Below are 24,927 nucleotides of genomic sequence, written 5' to 3'. Positions count from 1 at the left end.
AATATTCTCAACACAAACATATAACATAGAAACGATTGAGACATTGAGTATGCTCCGGTGTATGGGGTGAATTTTTAATTCAGAAAAGTGAGTGGAGCAGGCACTTATGTTGGTAACAATTCACCCCATACACCGGAGCATACTCAATGTCTCAATCGTTTCTATGTTATATGTTTGTGTTGAGAATATTGGCTATTAAGCTTAACTGCTGGTCAAAATTATTCGCGATGGTGGTGTACGAACGAATCGGCGGTCTCAAGAAGTGGGTGAGAGAGGGATCTAGTAATGACTTTGAGTTTGAAACGAATATTTTTGTGTTCGTGGATAGCTCACACGGTAGAGCCACACTCTCACCTGCCAGGCGGAGTTGTCGTACCAATAAGGTCGCAGGTTCAAACCCCACCACCGCCGCAAAAAAATTTTATTCTCTATTGTCTTCTGGCACTTTTCTATTCACTTCATATCTTGTTGTTACCAACATAAGTGCCTGCTCCACTCACTTTTCTGAATTAAACATTCGCATTGTCAAATTATAATGTCGATTTTTTTCCCCCCTTTGACAGGAAAATGATTATACATAAATCAGCTACATATGAATCATCATCATCATCAAGTGCCAGGCCTGTTGCAGACATCGGCGATCATGTCCCTCCAACCATATCTGTCCTCAGATCTTCTCAATAGCTCGATTCCTGTTCCTCCTCCACCAATCCATCTGTTCAGATTGTCAATGTAATCTATCCTCTGTCTCCCTCTTCTTTTCTTCCCAGCAACTTTACCCGTAAGTACAATCAATACCGTTTTTTCTGTAAATATGTCCGAGAAATTTTAACTGTCTTTTTCTGATGGTGTTTACCAAAGTTGGTCGTACTCCAATTTCTTTTAATACCTCCTCGTTTTTTATTTTATCTTTCCATGAGATTCTAAGAATGCGTCTATAAAACCAAATTTCAGCTGCAGTTATTCTACTGTCACATTCTTTGTTAATCTTCCAAATGAAATCATACATATGAATGATGGAAATCAAATCCTTGAGCTGTGCGTTATTTGTTAACATAATTATTTTGTTGACATTCCAAGATTTTTCTACAGAGTGGACTTATCAAATATTTTCCAGTCGTCAATGTGGTTATTTAGTAATGTATATAAGTTTTCATTGATTTTTGTCATTGGCTGAAAAAGGGTTTTGAGCCTGAAACGTTCTGTGTTTGGTATTTGGTGTTTGTTTTAAAAGTGTTATATTCATTTCTGTCTATTACTTCTAACAGTCCACAACATCTATCAGCTTAGTATCACTTTGACACTAACTTATAAGGTCTTAAGGTATAGGTTGGAAATTCACTCAACCAAAAGTCAGACACCACCAATTAATTAAACCATCGACCAAAAGGTGTTAAAAGGTCTTTCTTCATCTCCAAATGTCCCAGTTAGTGAAGAAAAAATAAGTTAGAAATAATATGCAGGATATCCTTACATGAAAACCCAATGCCAGCTAAGACTTACCCATCGATGCAGTGTCACCAAAACCTTTTGGCGTCATATTTACAGAATTTGATCTGGATTCAAAACAAAAGATGGACAACAATAATTGATTTATAATGTATTAACACAGAAACAAAAATTTGTAAAAATTTCACTTAATTTCAGAAAGGGGTTAAAAACTGAACTTTTCTGTAGAGCATATGCTTTAGATTCCTAGTGTGTATTTATTTTATATCCTATTATCACATCAATGCTCCAGTGCGCAATTGGATTGGAACCAAGCGCTTTATAAATTTGAATTTTTTGCTTTGAAAAGCCTCTTTACTCACATTCTTTGTTTTTGTTTTTTGTTTTTAAGGGTTTTACGGCGCTTGCAACACCTTTAGGTTATATCAGCGCCAGTAAAAAGGAAGAAAATGGGATAGTAAAAAGTTATAGAATTACAATTAAAGCACCCAAGAAAAAGTAAGACAAAGGGGAACTGAGAACAAATAGGGATCAGATGTAGATTCCAAGAGCATACCACCAATGTACTTAGTTTGAAATCACCTACACGTCTCATCCAGACAAAAGCACAAAATCCAACAAAGAGGAACACACTCAAATGCCTACATTATACATTCAAAATAAAAATAATAATACATAACAGAGAGATGATTTACAAGGGGAAAAAATATCATCTCCCAAAACGATAACTATGCATTTGACTGTTTCCCTCCCAGCTAGGACTCCGGCCAGGACAAAACCATGTAATCTCAATCCAAGACAAAGACAGAAAGCATGTTGGAAAACAGATATAAGGGGATAGAAGACACAGTATGTACCTCCCTGCCTGCTATGGGAGGTCAGGATCCCCACCCAGCTCACATTCTTTCACCATACTCAGGTGTAAAATGAGGTATTGGCCTTTAAACAGCATTGACTCTGTCAGAAGAAATTGTGATATTGCCTAATAGGCATAAAAAAAATATGGACTCCGGCCAGGACCAGGACAAAACCAAGTAATCTAATTCCAAGACAAAGACAGAAAACAGCCTAGAAAAGGAAATATGAGGGGATAAAAGACATAGCGACAGTGATCTCCTCGCCAACCATGGGAGGTTAAAAGACTTTGTCCGACAACACTTGACTTTGTAATAAAACAAGACAATGGATTGCTCAGCTATTCGATTTATAATAGGGAAGAAAAAATTGATGTAAAAAAAAATGGTTCCTATTTCATTGGAAGTGTAAAACCACTCTTCTGGTGGACTGGATACTTACCTTGTGTAATTGATCTTCTGGTATCAGAGTGTTGGCATCTTATTTTCTAGTCTAAAAATATGCTGGTCGTTAATAAAGATCATCCATCCTTGCTCTTTTATGTCCTATAATCCTAAGAATCTGTCTATACATCCTGCTACTGAAATAGTTATGCCACCTTTATGTAACCTATTCATTATTAGTACTCCTAAGGAACTGGTTACAGACACACTCCCAAAGATTTAGGAACCAAACGAGTAGACGGTTTGACATCTAGACTTTTCTATCCTATTATTGGCTGACTACTACTCACGATTCGGAGTGTTTTCCCAGAAAAGATCTTCTAGACTGAGGAGTCCTTGTAAATCCAGCATTCTGAGATGTGTGGTCCCCGTTAGGTGTTCCCCCAAATTCTTGGTCCAGATTGGAATTTGAACGACGCAGGGATTGTTTCTAATCAAGATGATATATATCAAATAGTTAATATGGTAGAATTGCACTGATCTATATTTCATTCAAAAACAAATGGTATAATCATACTGATATGTCTAACTATATTTCATTCATGACTTTACAAGCAATGTTTTTCTTTTCTACTGTTACAAAACAAATTAAATGAACATATAAAAAATATTTTGGTATTTCGAAAAAAAAAAAAGAAAAACTAAAAGGAAATTCAAAACATATACCTTTACCTAGCCTTGTTCAGAGCGAAATTAACTTCTTTTACATAAGCAATGTATAAATAAAATAATAGACTATTATGCAATTAAAAAAAGGCCTTATTTAACAATGTATGTATAGTAATAAAAAGTGTGAATTTAAAAGATTATAAATCCCTGTTAATCAAAAATACAAAATTTTGTGATATCTTAAATTGTATCATTATTTTGTAGTCAATACTGAGAACAGCCTCTGCCTCTACAGTTATTTAATACTGAGAAATGCTCTTTAATTGTTTTTTACAATGTCCATGCCACCTATGCGTATAACTTAAACAGTGAGCCTAAATCGCTATAATCAATCCATTCATTAAATGAATCAAAGACCTAACTATTTCACAATGAAAGCAGTAATGGCAATGTAAAAAGTAGTCCTTCAGAGCCATTAGGTCCATGGAGCTGATATTATCCAAGTTTCTATAGTGTGTGAAAATAGCAATTGCTAGCTACCCTCTTGATAAGATGCCAGTCTTTCGCAAAGTACTTTTCACTCGATCTAAGAGACTCAGCTTCCTCATCATAGTTAGGTACTCGGGGGGGTGGGTGGTCAGAAAAATCTGCAACTGGGAGTGATTTTAGTCTCTTTGTGTTTGAACGAGTGCTTTACCAACTGAGTGATTAGGATTCCCAGAAATTATCAAGTATGTGTTAATATTCAGGTAAACAATGCGAGAAGTTACTGTTTAATCTGGTCATAGTAAACTTGAATCTCAATTTTAAAGGCTTGAAAAGGGAAACTCAGCATTCATATCCAATCGCAAACCAATTTTTTAAAAAGGCTGGTTTGATAGGCGCTATATATCTGTAGGTCACAATCTTATGTCCCCAATGTTTCAAGTTGGTCAACTCTTTGATCCCAGAAAAAAACAGCAGAGTATAAAAATCATACCAAGAATACATTTTGTCAGTCATGCTGATAAATGGTTCCAATGAACGACTAGCAATGAGTATAAAAATACGAGTAGGTAATAAAAAGGCAAAGATTACAATATGGGGTAAGCAATATTGGACGATTAATGAATACTTTCATAGAATTAATATAAGCAATAAATATGGCTGTAGAAGTTATTGACCAGTGATCGTGTCATCTTGGTTGATCAATCTGAATATCAGGTGATCAAAACAATAAGGATAATTAAAGAAAGAATTCCTTAATCCATCATCAGGGGATTTTTTTTTTTTTTTTTTTTTTTTTATTATTTTTTTTTTTTTTTTTTTTTTTTTTTTTTTTTTTGCGTCTGTCTCCAAAGAAGACCAAGATAACTTATACATCAGTTGCAATATACAGGTATAAAATGAGTAATCAGGATTAAGTTTCTTGACAAGATGCTGACAGTGAGGCTAAGACCTGAGTCTTCCAGGTTTAAGTACAATGACTTATCCACTCGCCTGTCCAGTAACTAAACTTGAAGGTGGCTATGAAACAGTTCTTAGGATGGAGGAAGACTTTCGAAGATGGGTTGACGAAATGAATTTGGAGGTGTAGCTATATGCATATACTACTCCACTCACCAATCCCCCCTAACCAAAAAACAGCCAATGAAATTTTTTTTAAAAAGTAAGATGCGACAATGAAATTTTTATCTACTAATTTCCATTTATCCACGATAAATGGCCATCGTTAAATGGCCATCGAGATATAAGTCAAATAATCAAAATTCAATAATCTTTTCTTCAATTACCCGTCTGCTCAGAAAGTGTATAATATTGACCATAGGATAAAATACCTTACCCCCCAAACAGACATTCCACTTTTATCATGTTAGAAATCAAGCTGACATTTCGAAAAAAAAATGTATTAATATATTATTAATTAAGATTGCCTTGCGCACCATTTGTTCAATAAATAGTTATAACTCTCACCACATAGTTAAAAATGAAATCAAAGAAAATATTTTTAAAAACAAATAAATAAAACCACTTTATTAATATACAACACCAATATTCTAATAATTTCTAACCAAGGGAAAATAACCTTTAGAAATAATGTGTTTTCATTCCCAATAAAAACCATGCAAAAAAAAAAAACCCAAAGAAACTTAAAACAAAACAAATAAAACAACAACATGCACCTGACCCATTTGTGCTCGGATTACCTTGAATCGCGTCGGTAAAGTTGCATACTTGTTTGTTGTCCGTGCAGCTGAAGTGCTGGTGTTAGTTCTAGGGGTTGATGCACGAGACTTTTCTACCATATCTGTGCTTGTGTGCTTTGTGTACATATGGAAAGCATTGAAAAGTTTTCTTTTCCAATTTGTTCCAAAAACAATACATTGAATAATTTTCTTTTCCAATTTGTTCCAAAAACAATACATTGAATAATTTTCTTTTCCAATTTGTGAAAAAAAAAAATACAATGAATAGTTTTCTTTTCCAATTGTTCCAAAAGAAAAAATACATTGAATAGTTTTCTTTTCCAATTTGTTCCAAAAAAAATACATTGAATAATTTTCTTTTCCAATTGTTCCAAAAGAAAAAATACATTGAATAGTTGTCTTTTCCAATTTGTTCCAAAAAAAAAAAAAATACAATGAATAGTTTTCTTTTCCAATTTGTTCCAAAAAAAATACATTGAATAATTTTCTTTTCCAATTGTTCCAAAAGAAAAAATACATTGAATAGTTGTCTTTTCCAATTTGTTCCAAAAAAAAATAATACAATGAATAGTTTTCTTTTCCAATTTGTCAAAAAAAACAAACATTGAAAAGTTTTCTTTGCTGATTTGTTCAATCTAGATTTATTAAAGATGTACCTTAACTTTGTTTCTTGAAAAGATAGATCTGAACCGAATAGGATGTTTATAAAGCAGAATACCATTTAGAAAGTTATGAACAATGTACAGATTTCAGATATACAGTGAAAACCGTTTTAATCAATGTTCAAAGCTTAGCTACCTATGTCAGTTTTGTAACATTTTGCTTTCAGCAAAGTACGGTAACTGATTAGTTTATAATAACTATCTTCTCTGTATCATTAAGTAAAAACATTCCTACTATCTTCACTGTGTTATTAGGTTTTTAAAAAATCATACTATCTCTGCGTCATTAAGTATAATTAACATTCATGTTGCATGGGAATTGAGTCATATTTTTTTCAAATTTAATGCTAATGAATTAGCCTTGGGTAAAGCAATAGTTCAGCCTGTGGTCTTTACAATCACTTTAAAAAAATGTCTGGCCATGTTAATAACAAATTGGAAGCTATTTTAGTTTCGTCGATTTATTTTTAAAAATAATACCGACATCTTGTATTGTATTCACTAGTTTGTCATCGCTTTGATTACACAGTTTTTGGTTGAACTGGTTTTCATTGAAAAAAGATATCAAATACTCTTGCCATTAAAAAAAAGTAATTGGCATTATTATGATACTTGTTTTTATAACTGAAGAAATAACACTATCAGATCCATGAATGATTTGAAAATTGTGTTACTGAAAAAAAAGGTTTCCTTCAGAATTTTCAATGCAATGAAAATAACGACATGCATTCCATGCAAAATAAAAGAGGAAATCCGACAATATAAAAATACCGAAATCTTAGAGAGAGAGACAAAAACTGAAAATACTTTGAATTAAACTTTAGATTATAATATTATGACCACACTATACAGTCTAACATACTTGTACATTTGAGAATTTAATGAGAAGTGAAGCTATGAAGGATTTTTCTCTGTATTTCTAACACTACTCTTTATGTTTCGGATAACAAAAACTTATTGTGTCGAGTTTTAAGTTGTTTTCTTTTTAAAATAATTCTGAAATATGACAATAAATTAAATTTAAAACGCACACTAAATAATCTAAACAAATAGAAATTTTATAAGAATGACACTGATAATTCATGACAATGATGTTCAAAATTATTACAATGGATTGGGCCAAAATAGTTTTTTTTAAATATGAGGAAAGCAGGTAGTGTTCAAATTCAGGACAGAGATAATGGGTGTCTTATCTTTTTAGCCCTTTTATCCAGATAATGAAAAAGCAGGGGAAAATGGATTGAATGGCGTAAAATTTAAAGTGAGATAAGATTCCAATAATGGTTAAAAATGCCAAACTGTTGAAACATTAATTATGTGGTACAAATAATATTACCATGAAAAACTTAGTAATAATACAAAGTTTGGTGAAAGTACTTCATGCTGATTATCAAGCAAATTAAAATAGCAACTCAACTCCCTTTTCAAAACTTGGACACTTTCCGTTAACTCTCAAAAAAAAAAACAAATCTCTTTAATCATCATCAACAAAGTTGAAAAACAGTTCGTTTTGCTAACTAGGGACAAACTTCTAATAATTTATTTTGCAGTGGTACGAGACCAAACCATAATTGGTTACTTCATCGGATAAGCAAGTAACAACCACTGATTTGTAAAAAAAAAAAAAAGAACAAAAACAAACAAACAAATCCTTCACTCTTTCACAACGGATAACATAACTATCTAGTTTAATATTGTGACAGTCATGTGAAAAAGCAATGGAAATTTATTCATATTAAATTTACGAGTATTTGCTTAACTAAACTCTGTTACGAAATTAGAGTCTGATTTTGCACTGTGAAACAACATTCCATTGAAAAAGAAGCACGATGTGTCCTGTGACTAGAATCTTGTCCTTCATTATTTTAAAAACTGTTTTGAAACATAAATGGTGAGAAGAAAAAGAGCTAAGACCATGAGCAAAAACCCACTTTTGGAAAACAGTAAAAAAAAATATTTAAAAAAAAGTAATACAAATAACGGACAAAATAGAAGGTATAATTGCAATAGTAGGAAGAAGAATAGGGATGCATATGATACATTTAAAATAAGGAGATAAGACAAAGTATACTAATTTTATCGTCAAATCTGCAATGTTGCTAAAATTTAAAGTTTTAAATCTGGAAATTCCATTGACTATAATATACCAATTAAGCAATAAATTAGATATTTCTTTCGCGAGAGATAATTTAACTAGCATTCCTAAAAGTTCACAGAAACAAAAGCAGATATTACAAACAGCCATAGCAAAAATGGATCAATCAGCACAAAATAAATAAATACCTCAGTATCCGCGTCAAATACTTCGTCATTACTCTCCTGACTCATGGACCTCTGTCATAATTTGATTACGAAAACAATAAAATATACTTTTTTGGGACAGACAAATACAAACAAACTTAAGTTAATTAATAAGTTTGTGTCTCTGGTTGTCATTTTATGAATGGTAGGTATTTGTATCAGAAATTGGCTTATATAAGGTATATATAAAATGTCTTTGTGGCTATATCTATTAACTGAATGCAAGAAACCCTTGTAAATTTTCACATCTCAGAATTTTACATTCGAAGTAAGATTTCAAATGTAGAATATAAATTCTATATTTCAAGTATGATTATTTGCAGAAGTGAAGATATTAAATTTAGATGTTATAATTCTTACAATCACGAATTTTGTGGGATAAATACAAAAGAAAGACCCCTCCCCCACCCCAAACAATATACCAAAAAAAAATTAATAAATAAGTATTTTTTTTAAATTGACGCTGTATTTACCAAGAATAGATTAATGAGCTATGTGTTCAATAATAGAATGTACACAATTGTGTAAATCAAAGATGAAATAAAATGGCCAATACAGTAGCATTCATATTAAAAGACAGTATACTGCGTGTTGTATTGTGAGAAATAAGACATATCAATAGGGATGGTGTTATGAGTTTTGTCTAGAGAGAAATAAAACGAATTATATTAAGGAAGGGATAATGTGTAGTGTCTAGAAAGAAATGAAACAAATTGTTATGGATGGTATTATATGTGTGTTGTCTTGAGAGAAATAAGACAAATCATTAAGGATGGTATACATGTGTGTTGTATGGTATAGTGTGTTAGACAGAAATCAAATGTATTATCAAGAGAGTCAAAAGTAGAGGCTTATCACATAATAAGATTCAGAAAAAAATAGTGAGGTTTTATGGATTTCCTTGAATGATATTGTCAAAATTCGTTTATATTGTATTTTATTTCATCATGCAATACATTTCTTTAAAAATAGATAAAAATAAAATAAATAAATACATTTATAAATACATTTATAAATAAAATCTATTATTCAATTAAATAAAACAAAACAAAATAGTATTTCCACCTATAAAGTCTGAAAAATGGATTGTAGTTCAACTATTCTTTACAACGCAATGCATCCCTATTTGAGAATAGGCCTTTCAAACAATAAATCGTTTAATCTTGATGACACTATGTAGTATTGCATATTGTATACATTCAAAAATTGAGAGCCTGTGATGATATCAGAGGTAAGGCTCAAAGAAATCATTTGTATTGCGCTCAAAATGTTTCTCTTTCAAAATGTAAGGAGAAGTACAGAAAGAGATACATGTCCGCTGCAGAAATTTATCAGATTGAAAAATAAAAACCAAACAAACTTACAATCAGCAAACTTCTGAAGAAAAATCCATAATGACAAAACAATCATTAAACAATTCAGAATAACATCCACTGGAGTTATCTTGTTAAAATTAACACTCCGTTATTATATATAGGGACTTATTAAGAAAGCAAAATAATTTTATTTTTAGATAACAAAATAAGCAAACAAAAAAAAAAAAACCCAACTTACAAGAGTATCTTTGGCAATGACGTGGCATTTCAGTTGTATTTTACCTGTCTTTGCCCTGTCTAATGTGAACCAGTCAGAAATGCCCTGATAAAAATATAGAATTAAACTGTTATCAGTTGAGGCAAACAAAACATTATGATCTTGGGTATATTTGAGAATTTAAATTGAAATCTTCTAGTTTCTTGTTTGTTTAGGTTTTTTTCATACAATTTTGCTGACAGTGTTTGATAATAATAGTTTATCACAAAAATGGTATACTGTGTGCTCTCAACGTGAGTCAGGAGGTGAATGACGTTGAACAGAGTAGCGCTCCCTTTCTATCTCCTCTCGTGACCAAAACAGCAGGCATGCATGCGTGCAAGATGGATGGGGAGAAATTTATTTTAAAATTACGCCCATTCGCCACAACATCATAAGATATCGTCACCTAGGCATGCCATGAAGGAAAAGAGAAAATCCATCAAACGGGTGTCTGACGTCAACAGGAATCACCCATTATGTCCAAGAGAGAATATTGGGGGTTAATAATCTTGCCTGAACCTGGGACCTTCTGTGTCACAGTGCAATGCTTTAACCACTCGGCCACTTTGCCCCCACAGGGAAAAAGAGAAGAAAAAAAAAAAGTAGAAAAAGAAAAGAAGAAGTATGACATCATCATAGAACATTGGGTTTTCTGAGACATCATTGTCAAGGAAAAGGATGATTTGAAAGAAAATAATCAGACTGGCCATGTATGGATTCATTCAGCTTGATTGCTTCATCAACAATTTATTTTCTATAAAACATCCCTGAATCTGGATTCTTAATTATATTTTTTATCATAAAGAAAGCTTCAGTAACTCTGTGAAATAAAAAGTTACCTTAATGGAAAGTTCTTTGAGCTGCTCAACGGTGAGATTGAGTTTGCCCATGAAATCATTCGATATGACATCTTTGTCATAAACATTCTGGGAAAAAAAATAGGAAAATGTATAAATATGAGTATTATTTAGTCCATTGTGAATATTTTTAAAAAGCAATAGAAACACCAGTCCCCTTGTGAATAAAGATTTTATATAGTTAAACGTTGGAGAGACGATTGAAATCTACTTTTTTACTGAAGAAATATGAGTACATAATAGTCATAATTTATCTTATCTTCTAGAAGACTAAGAAAAAATAATATCTCCTTTCAATGCCTTATGCATTGAGCCCCCATCGCTGCCGCAAGGTTTTTATTTTCTATTGTCTTCTGGCACTTTCCTACTTACTTCACTTTTGTTATTGTGCATGGCATGACATTAAAAAAATATGAATAAATCATATTCACTTTTGATTACGACAAACATTAATCACATTCATATCTTAATGAATTCAATTCTTTGTCGATCAATTTCTCAAATTGGTCAACAGAGCTAATATTGCTGGATTATCAAATTATTCAAAGATTATCATCGATATTTACTATTAAGGACAGTAAAGAAAATTTTAGAATAATTCATAGTAAAGATTTCAATAGTTTCATCAAAGAAGAAAACAATTACAATGATTAATGTTGGATCATCACTGAGGCAAATGTCTGTGGTGAACGTTTCATTCCATTTTGGGAAAAGAGTCTTTTTCTTGACAGCCGTTGTGTAAATCTTCTTGCCGCTCAGACTGACCACACAGAAAGGATCACTGTATCCTACAACAATATGAAAAAAAATCAAACATCAGTAACTATTGTATTGGAGTAAAATTAAACTGCATTAAACTGTACCGCTATGTGGTCTTGTGGCATGACACACACTCCCATTCGGACCAGAAGGTTCAGGATTCGAGCTCCGTTTGAGCGGCACTTAGTTGAGTCCTTGGAAAGCCTCTTTTCTCAGATTCTCTCACTGTACTCAGGTGTGAAATGAGTATTTGGTAAAAAAGAGTGTTGTCTCTATCTGAAAAAATTGTAATATCGCCTAACAGGCATCATGTCATGTCTCATCCTATTGTGTTGCTTTTGGCTTGTGGACCGTTTTAAAGGGATATATTCATTTGAGTGTAAAGAACTGTTTTGGATCCTTGTAAGAAAAGCACTCTAATGAGATGTGTGTCAAAATCAGTGCCTTCAAGTTACAAGGAAAAGGTTATATAGCTGTGCAACACGGCCCCTTGGTAATAATACATAATAAATTACATAAAATGGTAAATAAAAACTCTGTTGTCTTATCTATTTTTTATCTAATTTTAAAGATAGTCACAAATATGCAATTTATTATCTCAGAAATATATCATTGCAATAGGAGTAGTTGGGAGATAAATAATTTTACCATTTCTGTCCATCGCCATCATGTCCTTTCCTTGAAGAATTGTCAGCTCCACTATAACTTTATCTGTGATTAAAATAGTAATTTTTAAAAAACATATTAGAAAACTTCGATGAAGTGGTCCTTCAGGGACGTTGGGTCAGTGGAGCTGGAGTTTACCCCAGTTTCTACAGTAAGAAACGAACAATAGCAATTTCTTGCTACTCTTTGGATAGGATGCTAAGCTATCAAAAAGTACTTTACACCAGCTATCCAATCACTACAGCATGGACAGATGGGAAGGGGTGTTTGAAATAATCTCAATTTCACCTGGGATCAGTCCCTCTGCGTGTGAATTGAGTGCTCTACCAACTGAGATATAAATTCAATGGATTTTTTTTAAAAGCCTTCCTCAGACTAGATTTGATAATCAATAATATTGCGTCACTGATGATCATTGTACATGAACTTTTACAAAAATGAATCTTATTATAGAACATTGATGTAAGGAAGGTTTTAAAAACAGATTTTATATCGTTGTAAAATCTAGCTGCAGATCTGGATCATGTACAAAGACAACGTCATATATACGATAACTCTAAATTACCTTGTAACATTCTGACAAAGACAAATCAGGTAAATAGACAGTATTTGAAATTAAGTCTGTCACTGTTGCTGTTGCTGTTACTGTTATCGTTTTGAACTCACAGTATGACCTAAATTAGGTTACAGAGTTGCAATTTAACACTTAGATCGTACGCCCCTAGGGAGGCAGGCATTTTATACACCGTTTCCTGTCCACCCAGAGATTAGGTAACTTGGTCCAATATTCATAGACTGCACTTTGCAATAGACTGGCATTCAGAAAACATTATATTAAACTTCAGTTCCTTGGACCTAATGGCTCTGAAGGGCTACTATTTGAAATGAAACCACGAGCTTTCTAAAGAAGACCTTTTCATCTTTTTAAAATCAATAATGGCTATTGTAGGTCTATCAAAAAGCATACATAATCATTGTTGTCAACTGTAAGACATATTAATAACAATAAATGACATTATATAGCCCCTTAACCTGATTTCAACAGGCTCTATCTGCTTTACATTCAGAAAATAAATAAATAAATACAATAAAAAATAAAAAACATAGCAATTTAAATTATTTACATAGAAAATAGACCACACATTTTACACATTTTATATGTTAACACAAACTTTTATGAAGAAAAACAAACCTGACAAAAGGCCTTCAACATAAGCAGCCGTTGACCTTCGACCCGGTAACCCAGCCTGAAATTCAATCACAGAAATATATGTTAATTCACATCCATAATCGTAAAAATTAAAATGCTGATTGAGAAAAGAATTGATTTAATAGAAAGGGATGTGAACTTCAAAAACTTTACAATTCTTGACGAATTCAAATTCACTAACACATAATCTATGCAATACAACTGACTTTTCATTCTAAAACTAAAATGATTTCAGAATAACTTTTGCCATACAATAATAAAAGGTTAAGATAAAAACTTGAGCTTTTACATAGTGCAATATCCACTAAAGGTGCTCAAAGCGCTTTACAAAGGGTCCCTGACCAACAGCCACACTTAACATGTAGAACGACACAAGATGCCTGTTAAGCGATAAAACCATTTGTTACCGACAGACACAATGCTGTTAACGGCCAGGTACTCATATTGCACCTGAGTATGGTGAGAGAATGTGAGCAAAGAGATTTTTCTAAGGACTCAATTATGTGTTGAGTGAGGCTCGAACCAAGTACCTTCCATATTGGAAAGCGAATGTCAAACCACTAGACCACATAATGTATCAATATTTTGATGGTCACACAAAAATTGTGATCAAAATGGTATATCAATATGAATTTATTTTATCCTGATATTTTAATTACGATAAAGCAATCCTAATATTTGTTCCCCACATGAAATATATATATATATATATATATATATATATATATATATATATATATATATATATATATATATATATATATATATATATATATGTATAACTACCTTGGACAATTGTTTTCAAATATTTATGTAAAATGGTCACACAATAAACTCATAACCAACAGTAACAACCCATTAATATGAAATAATGTATATTAACACTGGCCTGCCAATGAAAGTCCACCCCCCCCCCCCCCCCCCCCCCCCCTTCTTTTAAAAAATTACTGCAGAAAAAGGGAAATTAAAGGGAGAGAATCGGTATGATCAGATAGGAAAAGTAATATATTCATATATAGATATAAAGACACCAATACTAGATTTAAAAATAAAGGTTTTGAAATAAACAGTGACATTCTAAGATAGATTTTCCTTAGGCTATCCTAAGTGCCTTTAATCACCGAGACTCGCATAGACCATGATGCCACATTTAATCTGAGAACAGATTATTAACCCTTTCTGAACAACCTTATTAATTTATCATTTTTAAACAATTAGTCCGTCGGTTGATCAGTAGATGAGTGAATGAATGAAATGAAAAAATGACTGTGATCTTTAATCATGGTACTTTTTATCTACTTTTATCTAACGTCTTTTATAAATACAGTTATGTGTTGGCACAGAAAATCTTCTTGTAAATAATCCTGTATCATAACTATTATCATTATTATTATTGTTATCTATTATTTTTGTTATCTATTATTATTATTATTATTATTATTATTATTATTATTATTATTATATTATTATCATTATCATTATCATTATCATTATTATTATTATTATTATTATTATTATTATTATTATTATTATTATTATTATTATTATTATTATTGTAATTATTATCATTATCAATATTATCCTTATCCTGATTATTATTATCAATAATACTATTTCTCATACAAAGTATGATGTAAAATCAGCACATGACATGACCCTGCTATGGTTGGACATTGAGAGACACTGTAGGCGATTCACCCACACTACTACTTTTGAGAAAATATTGCATGCTGTTAATGGTTAAAACACGACATTAGAGTAAATAAATCACGTCTTAATACAACAAAGACAGTGAACTTCATGCTTTTATGGATATTAAAACGATCAAATTCTATGCATACGTTTTTATAGCACTTTCAAGAGTGGTTTCATTAAAATATCGCATGCATCGGTGAACCCTTTTAACTTTTGTATTTTTTGTCCTGAGACAATTTTTATCAATCTGAAACGTAAAAGCTGGGGTATTTACTTTCTAAATTTTACTATGAAAAAAGATGACACCAACAAAACGTATTATTGTAAATAATGACTGATATAATATTAAGATAAATTGATAGTGAGATAGATAGAGATATATATATGATTATGATAGATAGATAGATAGATGGGTGGATAGTTGGATACATAGATAAATAAATAAATAGATAATTAAAAAGATAGATAGATTTATAGATAGATAGATAGATAGATAGATAGATAGATAGATAGATAGATAGATAGATAGATAGATAGATAGATAGATAGATAGATAGATAGATAGATAGATAGATAGATCGATAGATAGATAGATAGATAGATAGATAGATAGATAGATAGATAAAGAGAGGGGAAGGGACAGAGAGAGAGAGAGAGAGAGAGAGAGAGAGAGAGAGAGAGAGAGAGAGAGAGAGAGAGAGAGAGAGAGAGAGAGAGGGACAGAAAAAAAATTATTACATCAACAATATAAGACAAACTATAATATTTGCTTGGGAGAAGAAAACAACAACAATTTTACAGTAAAATGAGGTTTCATAAAATAGTATTGAAATCATCCACATTATTTTCTGAGAAAGATACATTACAGCAAATAGATACATAAAGCTCACTAAAAAGTTTGGAGAATGCTGTGATTCAGTGAAGTCAAGCTATTTATAAGATGCTTCCACACCCATAATAGATGATAGATGACGTCACACACGTAACCAAAATCTAACTTTATGTAATATTATCAATCACTAAAGTCCAGCTAATGGTATCACTGGCCTCGACTCAACAAAAAGTTGGACTAGTTCAATAACTACTATAAGCATTCTTCTAAACTCCATTACAAAGAAATGAAACAAAACATGCAACCCATCGCTTCCACCTGGCAGTATGTCTCGGTACACCAGAACCAAATAAAATAGTAACAAGACAGTATTTTGTTTGAGTAAATCTGATGCTTGAAATTTACTTCTTAGCCCAACTTATAAAATATGCATTTATATAAGTGTCTCGATCCCAAACAGTGAATTTTAATTCTTAAACTTAAAATATTTTTTTAAAAATAAATAACTTTAATATAATAATATTAATAACTAAATAAATGAATAAATCAATTAATTAAAACTTTCTAATTCCATAATTCCACTCATTTTGTTTTATAAAATCAAATTTCTTTTTCTAGATCGTTCCAACATAATACCAGATTAAAAGGGTGGGTCACAAATCTAAAAGTAACGAGAAGTCTACTGAGTAACAAAAACTACATCCATTCTTCACAGTGAAAGCAAACATAGCCTACTGATTCAAATCAAATTGAATCATTTTGAGTTTAGACACAAGTCCCTGCATTTGGACAACATACACCGGACAGAGACCAAAGGACACACATAAATAAAATAAATAAAAAATAAATTCCCTTTATTCATCTCTATGAGGAAAATTGTCTCTAGGGTCTATTCCAAGGGATGAATAGAATAATACAGGCGTCAGCCGCATTGCAGTACCGTAAATTGAGCAGGGCGAGATGACTTGTTCAAGGCCACACAGCATTACAAGTGATCGAACTCGGTACCTTTCGGGTATGAAGAAAAGACTGTATTGCTGAGCCAAACTGCCCCATATATCTAATTAGGTATTAAATCATAAAATAAAGTGTACCAAATGTCCGATGCCCTCAAGAAATTAAAGCAGGTACATACAAATACATCCATGCCTAAATAATATTTAATGTAATAAAATCCCAAAATGACATTTAACAATAAATAATAAATTTAAAATAGAAATTAAAATCTACACTTATTCCCAATACCTCCGTGCCGTCTCCTTTAGCATCGTCCGAAGTGCGAATACGTGCTTTTGCCTGATATTGTGTTCAAGAAAGTGGAAAATTTTAGAGGACAAAGAAGCATTCATAATAAGTCAATCAAAGAATGAAAAGAAAAAAAAATCTATGAAATTCATGCTTTTCTTTTCTTTTCTTTTCTTTATTCTCTCCCTTAGCAAACGTAAAGTGAACATTTTTTTTTTAATTCAGTCAGCCTAGAGATGAAATCAACCAAATAATAAAAGCAAACGAAATGAGAGAAACAATTGAAGAAAGAAATGTGCATTAATATCTAGTAATAAGTGTGTAAGTATAGTTATCAATGAATAATAGTATACAGTTTCACATTTCAAAAGGCATAAATACAGATGTCTGTATCCTAAAAATGTTGCCTGAATTGAACATTTATTTATTATTTACTGAGTCAAAACTTATTTTTCTAAACCTTCATAATTATTTTAAACAAGAAAGCCATGAAAATGAAATCTAAAATAAGAATTAACTCTATAGTCTCTGAAAAAAATAAAAATAACTATGACTTTTACCAAATAATCAAAAATCATTACATCCAAAACGTTATATGACAATCCTTGTTGTCAATGATATGAATAAATATAGAAAATAGATGTATAAATAAATGAAAATAAACTGCATTCAGAAATTTTAACACTTAATAGGTGTCTTGAATTTCACATTTATAGACACAGTGTCAGTAAAGATTACTTAATGATGAATCAAGTTTTATAAAATGAAAAGGCAAATCAATGTCAAAAATAATTTTACAATGGATAATGATTCTTGTAATATATTCTAATTCTTATTAAGTATTATGTAGCTTAGATGCAGTGGAAAGCATGAGTCGAATCATATCACTGCAATTTTTCTCCTGATTCATATAGTGCGACCTTGTCAAAAAAAAAAAGGTTCTTGCTTTGTGAATTGTTCATCAATAATCAAATCATCCACTATTAAAACCTTACCAATGAGACCTTTTAAGTGGAGGAAGACTTTCAAGGCTGGGTTGATGAAATGAATTTGGAAGTGTAGCCATACGCTGATACTACTAGCACTTTATTTAACTAGTTGTCAAAATAAACCCTAATTGAAGTATTTTTCCAAAGCTGACTGCACTTCTTCTGGGTCAATCATTTATTCACGTTTTAAATTTCATTCTTTTCAAAAACAACAAACAAAAAAAATCACCTACAATATCTGAAAATGAGCTTTAAATAGGAATATTTTATTACATTTTTTCCTACTACCTTTTGCCTCGAAATCTAAGCAAAATTACGAAACATCTTTTTAATCTATTTAAGAGGGAAAGTATCTTTTATTTTATTTTTTAAAGAAAACATTCCATATTTGGACTTTTCCAAGGTCATCAAATTAATGTATTGCTATAAAGGCTAGCAGGGCATTTATAAATAGACAGACAGTCCAAGTAGCTTTCAATACAGTTTTAAATTGCAATAACAATTACCAAACGCTTCTATATAGTTAATATGTGTCAGTGCATGACATCATCAGTCGGAAGGTAAAAATTTTGGATTTGCAAATTTTTTTATTTTTGCGTTTTCCGAAAGAATATACTCCCCAGAGCATTTTAATCTTTATTAGAAGCAACACTGGTGATTTTTCATGAAGTTATGGTCAGATGTATGGGAAAGGTATCCAGCAACTTTTCTCAAATTACATACTTTTTCAACTTGACTAGCTGTAAAAATTATTTAGAAGTGAAATTAAGCTTTGATATTTCCCGAAGATTGACATTTATGACAAGAACTCATTTTGGAGAAACATTGACATTCTAACTAAACTTGGCAATATCTCAGTTCAAACCTTTTCACCATCCAACTGATTATGGCATTCACTGTAACATATGGTAAGGCGTGAAATAACATTCTGACGAGCATTGTCTTTAAGTCTACTATGGCCAATACCTCAGGGACATCATTGTCATCCCAGACTGACCGAATCAGGCCATGTAGATATGGACTAATCAACGCTCTGGGTCCCTTTATGATATATGATTGGTATGAACATATGATATATATGGTGAGTGTTACAATGAAATATCATAGGGGCCAAAATGAATGGATGTTATAAGAATAAAACGAAGATATATAAGGGGGCGGGGATGGATGGCGTTATGCAGGGTTGAGGAATGGGTTATTTATGAATACATGGTGATAATTTAATCCCTTTCAATCTCATCTTATATAAAGCACAGTAACACAGAGAATGACAAAAGACAAGAGTCTTGAAATTTCAAGTTTTACGTGAATCGGAACAAAAGAAAAAGAGCGAAAATTGGTTTAAAAAAGCTTAATCAAATTATTTCTTGTAAATAGTTGTGACAAAAGCTTTCCTATCAATTTTAAAATTAAAGGAATTGTGTTTGAGTGTGTTAGTTTTTTTGTTTTTATTTTTGTTTTTTTTTTGTTTGAGTGTGTAAGTTGTTTTGGCTTTTTGTTTTCTTAAAGGCTGTGTAAGGCATAATTTAAAAAATATTCAACAGCTAAGAGAAGCCATCAAAACAAATACTATTATTCATTATAATTATATTATTCAGCATAAGTTGTTTTTTTAATTACTTAGTATGAATGGTTGGAAAAGAAGCATTTGAAGCGTTTTTATTTGAAACATAGGCCAGTGGAGTTTCAAGAAACCATTTGCCAAGTATTACTTTATATCTTTGAAAATTTTCACGTTAAAAATGAAGTAAAAAGTATCACTTATTGATTCTCGCTGTCCTTGACTGTTTTTTGGGTTTTTGTTTTTTTTACATTTATTTGTCAACTTCTATTCATCTATGTTATTTACGTGTATAATACTGTATTTATAGTTATAAAAGAAATAAAGTTTTGAAAAATCAATTTCTACGAGCTGGAAAACCTATGATTATCAAGTTGATGATTGTCACAATAATTCTTTGGTGTATCAAGCTTTTCCCTTCCATCTTATTGAAAAACTTTTAAAGGCTTAAAGGATTAAAAAGCTCTAAAATCACGGCTGATATAATGTTATAAAATGCCTTTTGTTAAATATTGTTTAAACATTTGAGAGTCGTACAGCGTAAGAGGTAAATTTTAAAACTGTCATTAAATCTTAGTTGACTAATGGTTAAAAAGCATGCAAGACAGACTTTATTAAAGCACAGGATGATAGATTGAAAAACAGGATGGAGACAAATCTCTCTCTCTCCCTCTCTCTCTCTCTCTCTCTCTCTCTCTCTCTCTCTCTAAATATATATATATATATATATATATATATATATATATATATATATATATATGCTCTCTCTCTCTCTCTCTCTCTCTCCTCTCTCTCTTCTCTCTCTCTCTCTCTCTCTCTCTCTCTCTCTCTCTCTCTCTCTCTCTCTCTTATTTACACAGGTAAAGATAACACATAACACAACAAACAAAACAAGACCATTCTCCTTTCACCCATGATTACAATACAAAAACGACGACTGTTTGTTATTATCGTGAGCTGGTGTTCATCACTACCCTTTAGATCACTACAAATAATATACTTCTCAAAGCATGCTGGACAAAGAAAATGGACCAAAAAAAAATAACCTTAGACAAAAACTCACCGGAATCTGTAATATGAAATGAATAAAATAAACCAATGATATTTATAATGGACACACCGAGAGATGGACACACAGGGATTTCCAGCAGGAAGAGGAAATACACCCAAGTTGTCTGAAATCAAGCACAGGAGCGGAGTATTTTGGAGAAGGAAAAATGCTTGCGGTAAAATCCACCACACGTGCAGAATATTAAGCCAAAAGAATAGAGAAGAACAGTTCAATAGTCTTTTTTTTTTTTAACAATAAAATACAGTTCTAATCAACCAATATTGCTTTATTTACATAGATAGTAAAATCTAGACATCAAGTGAATTCAATATGAAGAATCTTTTCATTTGTTAGCAGTATTTTACATAATAATTTTCCAAAGTATAGATCATGAAACTGCCAAAAAAAAATTCTTCAATCTTGATAAAACTATATAATTAGTGTTATTTAAATAGTTTTAAGCAGATGACCAAAACAACAAAAAATAACAATTTTTAAAAATTGATTTTCACAAAACCGATTAAATTAACCAAATAAGAGAAATCATTCAAAATAAATATAAAACAAAACATTTAAACTGCTTTAACACCAAAACCTTATTGCAATGGATCGTAAACTCAACTTGTGCATTATATAACAAAATGATAAAAACCAAATAACAGAATTGGACAATGAATAAAAAATAAAAAAACCCTCCCAGATGATTAATCGTTCAACTTACAATAGAACTCGGTGACATCAGGTCCTCTCTGTACAAATAGTTGTCTGGTTTGTAGCCTTTCATCACATCTCTGAATTTCTCTGGACATTGGATATAATATAATTCACCATTGAGACTAATTATCGTAATTAATCACATCACACAAAAAAAAAAAGCAACAAAAAATATAAAAATTAAAAACAGTTCTATTAACTCGTATTACATATTGTTGAAAGATCGAGTTTATTGTATTTTTTCCTAATCTACAACACTGGCCATTCACTCTGTTTGAAGCAGTGCCTCTTTGTCATGATTTTGTTTTTGTTTTTGTTTTTTAAGGGTTTTACGGCGCTTGCAACACATTCAGGTCATATCAGCGCCAGTAAAAAGGAAGAAAATGGGATAGTCAAAAGTTTTAGAATTACAATAAAGCGTCCAAGAAAAGGGAAGACAAAGGGGAATTGGTTCAAATAAGAAACAGTTGTAGATTCCAAAAGCACTCCATCAAAGTACTTAGTTTGAGATCACTAAAAGTCTCATCCAGACACAAGCACAGGTCCCCGCTAAGAGGAACACACTCAAATGTTTTACAAATCATATATAATATAAAGAAGCATAATACAGTGCATAACAGAGAGATGATTTACAATGAAAAAAATATCATCTCCCAAAACTAACTATACATTCGACTGCTTCCCTCTCAGCCAAAGACTCCGGCCAAGGTCAGGACAAAACCAAGCAATCTCACCCCAAGACAGAGACAGAAAGCAATTGGAAAACAGATAAAGGGGGATAGAAGACACAGCAAGTACCTCCCTGCCCACTATGGGAGGTAGGAACCCCACCCAGTTGTCATGATTTTCTATGGTTGCATCACATATAAAATGAATAGATGTAAGTACCTGATCTTGCAACAGATGGAACTGGTCGAAATATGACAGACACTGTAATCCTCCCACACTGTTTGTCAGCTGTGAAGCCTTCGTTTGGACGGTTGTAGCCTAAGGTCAGGGATTTCTTCATGATTTCCGGCTCAGACTGTTGATGACAATTACAGTAAAAATGCATTCAACCAAAAATTCAAAGAATTTGGTTACCTACTTTGATGTAACTTATCTTGGCTTAAGTGTAGTGACTGAAGATAAGTGAAAATAATCTGGGGATGGCTCTCCTTCCTGAATACAGCAGTTGTTTATAAATATTGAATTACCTCCTTTATGTATTATAAATGAATAGTGTGGCAGTATAACATCCATATAAGTGTATTTCTTGTGTATATTCAAAGTTAGATTTTAAATCAAATTTACATTCCATATGAATGTGTAAGTAAATTAATTGACTAATATTAAGAGGCATTAAAATCATATCAAAATTATATAAGTTGTTTAATTAATATGTTATTTTCATAAGTCATCATCTTGTCGCTCCAACACCGAACCTACTCCACAACATCTGGGGAGCAGACTCTTAAATCATGATTAGCACAGCTGGGCCCATCCTGGCATTCTTTAAGGATGTGCTCCATCACCTGCTCTGGGCAGCCACATGTACACAAGCTGGTCTCTGCCAGACCCCCCACTTTGTCATGCTTCCAGCTGTTCTCCCAAGCTTTGCCTGTGCTCTGTCGAATGTTAACTATTCACTCCTGGGGAATATGTTACCTCGGTCATGTTGATGTGAACAGAGCCCAAGAAATCATCGTTGATAGCATTGGTCCCATCCCAGTCATAGACGAAGAATGATAAAGTACTCTGTAAAGGTTTAAAATAGAAAACAAAATGGATTATCATTTTTAAAAATAAATATGTAAAAAAATTAACAAATAATTTTTAAAAATTATACTATTAAAATTTAGGGGGTCCTCATACTTAAATTGTTAGCTCATAAACAAACAAACAAACAAAAACATGTTTAAAATATCCGAGTAGAGTCAAATTTTCTAAGACTGTGTACACCCAGAAGTGATTGGGTAACTGGGTATATTAGATCTGAAGGAAAGTACTTTGGGATAAATTAAATTGAGCTTTTATATAGCGCAATATCCACTTAACGTGCTCAAAGCGCTTTACAAGGGGTCCCTGGTCAACAGCAACATTTAACATGTAGGACGAGACATGATGCCTGTTAGGCGATATTACAATTTTTCGGACAAAGACAACGCTGTTAACGGCCGGGTACTCATTTTACACCTGAGTACGGTGAGAGAATGTGAGTAAAGAGTCTTTTCCAAGGACTCAACTATGCATCGAGCAAGGCTCGAACCCAGGACTTTCCGATCCGAAAGCGAGTGTCATACCACTAGACCACATAGCCACACAGTATCCAATTCAAAAGGGTAGCAAGAATCTGTTACAAGATTAAAGTAACAGAAACAATGGCTGTGAAATGAGTTCCTGGCTGTGAACAGCATTGTCTCTGTCAGAAAATAAACATGTAATATCCCCTAATATTCATTATGTCTAGTCCTACATGTTAAAAGTTGTTGTTGACTTGGGACACCTTGTAAAGCTCTTTCAGCACGTTTAGAGGATATTGTGCTATACAAATGCTCTAATTTTCTTTGTATCAGAATCTGAAGGAAGAAATCAAATTTACCCAAGCTTACCTCCCAAAACTTCTGAAAATACTAAATAACCATGTCCTTATCAACCATAGGAAACTTGTCGCATTCTTTATGAAACAACAAACTTTTTCATTATTCAAATTTGTCATGTCCATCACAAAATTTGAAGAAAATTCTATATTCATAAATGCTGTTTTGTGATGCTAGTTTTCCTGAACAAAAGTATGTTTTAATTAGTACTTGTTGCAAAATCACACAAGGACAGCCATGCAATGGAATCCATCCGGAAAGAGGAAAAAAGGAAGACCAAGGTTAACCTGGAGGAGAGAGGACCTTCTGGCAGAGCTGGAGAGGTCTGGGATGCGCAGGCAGGAGATGGAAAGACTGGCCAACGATAGAAGAGGATGGAAAAGTTTCAGCAGTGGTCCATACCCACTGTGGGATGAGGACTGAAGAAGAAGAGAATGCACTTGTGGCTATGTGGTCTTGTGGTATGACACTCGCTTTCGGATCGGAAGGTCCTGGGTTCGAGCCTTGCTCTTTACTCGCATTCTCTCACTGTACTCAAGGTGTAAAATGAGTACCTGGCCATGAACAGCGTTGTCTTTGCCAGAAAAAAATTGTTATATCGCCTAGCAGGCATCATGTCTCAATCTACATGTTACGTGTTGCTGTTGGTCAAGGACCCTTTGTAAAGTGCTTTGAGCCCATTTAGTGGA

At 32.2% G+C, this 24,927-nt stretch overlaps 1 protein-coding gene across 43 annotated transcripts in view; it reads right to left on the bottom strand.

The window, feature by feature from the left end:
• The window catches only part of LOC144963211 (extended synaptotagmin-1-like), a 113,782-nt gene that overhangs the window by 21,940 nt on the left and 66,915 nt on the right, over positions 1–24,927 (bottom strand). For 10 of the 43 annotated variants that reach the window (XM_078897018.1, XM_078897015.1, XM_078897023.1 and 7 more), the window contains exons 15-26: positions 23,307–23,396; positions 22,548–22,683; positions 21,667–21,746; positions 13,555–13,609; positions 12,345–12,407; positions 11,583–11,725; positions 10,920–11,006; positions 10,060–10,143; positions 8,488–8,538; positions 5,543–5,656; positions 3,038–3,177; positions 1,504–1,556 (exon numbers count right to left, since the gene is read on the bottom strand). In XM_078897018.1, coding sequence (XP_078753144.1) covers positions 1,504–1,556; positions 3,038–3,177; positions 5,543–5,656; positions 8,488–8,538; positions 10,060–10,143; positions 10,920–11,006; positions 11,583–11,725; positions 12,345–12,407; positions 13,555–13,609; positions 21,667–21,746; positions 22,548–22,683; positions 23,307–23,396 — 1,096 coding nt within the window. Of the gene's footprint in view, positions 1–1,503; positions 1,557–3,037; positions 3,178–5,542; positions 5,657–8,487; positions 8,539–10,059; positions 10,144–10,919; positions 11,007–11,582; positions 11,726–12,344; positions 12,408–13,554; positions 13,610–17,344; positions 17,396–19,299; positions 19,375–21,666; positions 21,747–22,547; positions 22,684–23,306; positions 23,397–24,927 lie in introns of all 43 variants that reach the window. The other 33 variants (XM_078897011.1, XM_078897017.1, XM_078897014.1 and 30 more) reach the window with 5 other exon arrangements.

Source organism: Berghia stephanieae, chromosome 1, assembly GCF_034508935.2.
Source record: "Berghia stephanieae isolate SIO BIC M18660-M18661 chromosome 1, UCSD_Bste_1.3, whole genome shotgun sequence".
In the NCBI taxonomy this organism is placed as follows: Eukaryota; Metazoa; Mollusca; class Gastropoda; order Nudibranchia; family Aeolidiidae; genus Berghia; species Berghia stephanieae.
This window is presented reverse-complemented; position numbering and strand designations above follow the sequence as displayed.